The sequence below is a fragment of the Aegilops tauschii genome, chromosome 4, assembly GCF_002575655.3.
Source record: "Aegilops tauschii subsp. strangulata cultivar AL8/78 chromosome 4, Aet v6.0, whole genome shotgun sequence".
Taxonomy (NCBI): domain Eukaryota; kingdom Viridiplantae; phylum Streptophyta; class Magnoliopsida; order Poales; family Poaceae; genus Aegilops; species Aegilops tauschii.
In genome coordinates this window covers 53,983,490-53,988,301 of record NC_053038.3, presented here as the reverse complement: position 1 = coordinate 53,988,301, position 4,812 = coordinate 53,983,490, and the positions used below count along the sequence as shown (strand labels likewise).

Below are 4,812 nucleotides of genomic sequence, written 5' to 3'. Positions count from 1 at the left end.
TTCCCAGCGGGAGTTGCCCTGTGCGGGAGGGGCAACTGGGCGACGATGTGGGGGTACCATTGGTGATAGGGGATGCATGTGCTCTTTCCCGACCGCGTCACATATGACCCTAACGTCTCATCTCCAAAGCAAACAATTTGAACCGGAACTAAAAAAGGCCCTTTACGCCAACGGCCTTACGCATCACACATACCAATCCTTTTCCTTCCATGAACAGAAAAAAATTAAAAGAGCCTCGAAATATGAGTATGATTATCTCAAATGTGGCATGCAGAAACTGATCAACTAGATCCACGCCAACACCAGAGTGCTCTGCTAGGCCAGTTTCGCGTTCCACTCCAACACTCCTGCACTGCATCCGCCAATCTGAAAGCCTTCCTTTCCATTTATTCCGCGGCTTATCCCTATCCTCCAAAAGTTGATGGCTTCCTTCCCGCCACAGCTCACCTCCCACCCCCATCTCGCCGCCATCCACCATGCAAAACCGTAACCAACTCAACTGAAGCCTCTCGACCACCCTTGTAAGCCCAGGTCTATATAAGCCGCCTTTCGCTCTCTGCTTCTTACACCAACCGATCTCAGTCTCACACATACAGTAGGTTGTAAGCCAGCAAGCGACGGTCACAATGTGGAGGTCCATCTTGCTCGCGGCGGTGGTCGCGCTGGCGCTGGCGCCGGCGCCGGCGCTGGGGATCCCGTTCACGGAGAAAGACCAGGCCTCGGAGGAGAACCTGCGGGGGCTCTACGAGAGGTGGAGGAGCCACTACACGGTGTCGCGGAGGGGCCTCGGCGCCGACGCGGAGGAGCGCCGGTTCAACGTGTTCAAGGAGAACGCGCGGTACGTCCACGAGGGCAACAAGAAGGACAGGCCCTTCAGGCTGGCGCTCAACAAGTTCGCCGACATGACCACGGACGAGTTCCGGCGCACGTACGCCGGGTCCAGGGTGCGGCACCACCTTTCCCTCAGCGGCGGCCGCCGGGGCGACGGCAGCTTCAGGTACGGCGACGCCGACAACCTGCCGCCGGCGGTGGACTGGCGGCAGAAGGGTGCGGTCACCGCCATCAAGGACCAAGGCCAGTGCGGTACGTGCATGCACTCATGAGTTTCTTTCTTTTCGGCCATTGGTGGTTGTGTCAAAAGCTGTGTGATTCATTCGGCTGTGGGAGGCCAAAAACTTTTCAAGGGAGCTGCTGGGCGTTCTCGACGATCGTGGCGGTGGAGGGCATCAACAAGATCAGGACGGGGAAGCTGGTGTCGCTGTCGGAGCAGGAGCTCATGGACTGTGACAACGTCAACAACCAGGGCTGCGACGGCGGCCTCATGGACTACGCCTTCCAGTTCATCCACAAGAATGGGATCACCACCGAGTCCAACTACCCGTACCAAGGCGAGCAGGGCAGCTGCGACCAGGCAAAGGTGACAATAATCCCCGGCTCCCGGCTGCTCTGAACTTGCCAGGCTGAGAATCTTGTCTCAAAACTTGTTAAATGTTGCAGGAAAAGGCTCATAACGTGACGATCGACGGCTACGAGGATGTCCCCGCCAACGACGAGTCTGCCCTACAGAAAGCCGTCGCTGGCCAGCCCGTGTCCGTGGCAATAGACGCCAGCGGCAACGACTTCCAGTTCTACTCAGAGGTACGTGATCCGTTCCAACTCCGTGCAATTGATACACATGTTTGCTTGCTCTTGTCTGCGCTATGTTCAGTGCTGCGTGACAACTCTGATCACCCAGAGTGAATTGCAGAAAACATCGACATTGAAGGCTAAGGTTGCAGGAACCATACTTCTATAGTTTTGTGCCAAAAATCATTAATTCCGAGGCTAATTTTTTGCAAAAAACACTAGTTGCCAGATTTGGCTCTGATGACGATTATGACAGGTAGGGCCCACAAATGACGATGTGGCATAACTGTTCATGCTGGACGTCGTTACAGATTTTCTTTTACCAAAAACTACCTCCCTTCTTCAAAAAATAAAAAAAAAACAGCCCTGGGCACATGGCCGCCTCCGCAGTGTCCTCCTGGAGCTGCCCCTCCCTCCCGGCGCCGTCTGACCCCTGCCGGCGCCGCCCCTCCCTCGCCGAGCCGCCTCCCCATGCCCTCCACCGCTCCTAGCTTCGAGCTGACCCGCAACAGGCCCGCATGGCCGGCGCCGCCGCAGCTCGCGCCCGTGCGCGGCCGGCGAGGCTGCTGCTCGTGCCCGCGCCGGCTCGGCGCGGTTGCTGCTCGTGCGCACCTCGGCCTCCACCACTTCGAGCTCCGGGCTGACCAGCAGCATGCCCGCATGGCCGGGGCCGCCGCACGGCCGACGCGGCTGCTGCTCGTGCCCGTCGCGGCCGACGCCGCTGCTGCTCGCGCCCGTCGCCGGCGACGCCGCTGCTGCCCCTGCGCACGTAGGCCTCCATCGCTCTGAGCTGACCCGCCGGATGCCCGTAGGGCCGGCGCCGGCGCCGCTCCCGCCCATGCGCGGCTGGTGCCGCTGCTGCTCCTCCCGAGTTCGCAAGGGGCTAGGCTGTCCCGAAGCGCCGCGTCGGACCTGGTGGCCTGCAGGGCCGCGACCATCCAGATCCCGACAGCACCCCCTCCACCCCCCTCCCCTCGCCGGCGACAAGACCATGGCTGGTGTACTGCTATTCTGCTCGCCGGCGACAAGATCCTGGACTTGATTGCTTTTTTATTTTTTTATTGAAGGGCCTCTTGGTAAAATTACAGGGACCGTTTCCTATATCTATATATCCCCCGTCTAACGTCGTCTATCACGAACCGTTACGCCATGTCAGCAAATGTGGGGCCCACCTGTCATAATCATCATTAAAATGGCCAAATTCATCGACTAGTGTTTTTTGCAAAAAATTAGCCTGGAAATTAGTGTTTTTGGGCACAAAACTATAGACTTGTGATTTCTGCAAGACTGTGCTTCAATGTCGATGTTTTCTGCAATTCACTCGATCACCCTCAACGAACGCAGGGCGTCTTCACCGGAGAATGCAGCACGGATCTCGACCACGGCGTCGCCGCCGTCGGGTACGGCACTACCAGGGATGGCACCAAGTACTGGATCGTCAAGAACTCGTGGGGAGAGGACTGGGGCGAGAAGGGCTACATCAGGATGCAGCGCGGGGTGTCGCAGCCAGAGGGGCAGTGTGGCATCGCCATGCAGGCGTCCTACCCAACTAAGTCGGCACCACATGCCAGGACGGTCAGGGAAGGGTCTCATACTGATGAGCTCTAGATGGCATGCACACATATGATCATTCGGAGTGCAAGCTCTGCGTTGAGGAGAACTGAATCTCCCACTGTTGTGTTATTTACTTTATGCAAGATGTTACCACAAATGTAATAAACGTAAGCAAAGGACATTATAGCAAAAGAATTGCAACTAATTTGTCAAATCAAATGGATTAAGTGAAATTCAAGACTGGGTTGTATTCGGATTGGTTCTCGTCTTTTCATCTCGTATTAGCGTGTTGTTGGCTTCACTATGACCTGTGTGGTTGTGCCTGGTCTAATCGCCCTCGACACTACGGTTCTATTGCATAGTACCTCCTCCTTATGACACTATCGTTTACTGTTTCACTTGTGTCATGAAAGCTAAGCATGTTCAATAATTGCAAGAAAACCCCAAAACGGTCAGAGTGAGTGCTAAATGCAGAATAATCCATTTTGCATGATTTGAGAGTTTCACCTTTCACACTACTTCTAGTTAAAATATTTCTGGCTAAACTTTGGGTCCTTAATTTATTTCTTTGAGACAACCAAATCAAAAGTGAAGTGCATGTCAGACAAGATATTAAACACGAGTGTGTAGCCTCCAACGTGCTGAATTGAAAAGGAGATCTCACTTAAGGCAAGAAACTTACTACTACAGCTTTTATTGGGCAAGGTTCAAAATGAAAGATAATACTGGCACGTGTAGTTGATCTTTTTTGTCAAATCGAAAAGCAACTGAGCGGCTCGTGCAGACTTTTATACGGTTGACAACATATTGTACATGTCACAACACTGGGTTATGCCTCTGCGAAAATAACACATGAAATAAATAAATGATTCAGTATACGAACAGAACAAATGTGGGAAAAGAAAAAGACATGAACTCTTTTTTCTCCTTTTCTTTGTTAAAACATGAACTATTTTTGAAACTCAACACTTTTTTTCATATTCACGAACATATTTCTAATTTTGTAATTATTTTTCCGAATGTGAATATTTTTCAAATTTGTGAACGTTTTTCAAATTCATGTTTTTCAAAATCATAAAAAATTTGGTGACTTTTTTCTAAATCGTGAAAATTTTCTAATCTATGATTTTTTTTTCAAATTCGTGAACTCTTTCCTAAACTTTTGAACTTTTACAATTTCACAAATGTTTTCAAATTCGTGAACTCTTTCCTAAACTTTTGAACTTTTACAATTTCACAAATGTTTTCAAATTCGTGAACAATTTTTAACTAGCGAAATTTTTCTAATTTGTGAATATTTTTTACATACTAAAAAATTAAACCCATGAAAGATTTTCAAACTACAGAACATTTTCCAATTTGAAGAACATTTTCAAATTCATGAACATTTTCTAATTTTCATTTTTTTAAAGTCAAGTTTATTATCTTAGATTTTTTTGAATTTCATTAGAAAAAACAGGAAACATATATTTTCCTAAACCAACACCTGCTGGTTTCCCCCCGAATAGATCGATTTAGCAAGGTGACCATGTCGGGTGTGGGCGAGGTAGGCGAGGAAAGCGAATACTAACTAGGTCGTGGCCTGCTAACTCGAGCTGGAACGCTATCTCACATGCCCTGCCCTGAACCCCT

The 4,812-nt window shown here is 50.5% G+C and overlaps 1 protein-coding gene across 2 annotated transcripts; it reads left to right on the top strand.

Annotated features, from left to right (window-relative positions):
- The first annotated feature begins 562 nt into the window (after positions 1–562).
- LOC109755177 (cysteine endopeptidase RepA) lies at positions 563–3,432 on the top strand. Of its 2 annotated transcripts, none has more exons than XM_045227377.2 (4): positions 563–1,083; positions 1,185–1,417; positions 1,498–1,638; positions 1,748–2,148. In XM_045227377.2, exons 1-4 carry the CDS (start codon positions 627–629, stop codon positions 1,793–1,795), a joined length of 879 nt encoding a protein of 292 aa, XP_045083312.1. In that variant the 5' UTR covers positions 563–626; the 3' UTR covers positions 1,796–2,148. The 2 variants fall into 2 exon arrangements, with proteins under 2 accessions (XP_045083312.1, XP_020169664.1); XM_020314075.3 differs by lacking the exon at positions 1,748–2,148 and adding an exon at positions 2,971–3,432 and having other exon boundaries at positions 567–1,083.
- Positions 3,433–4,812: the final 1,380 nt, after the last annotated feature.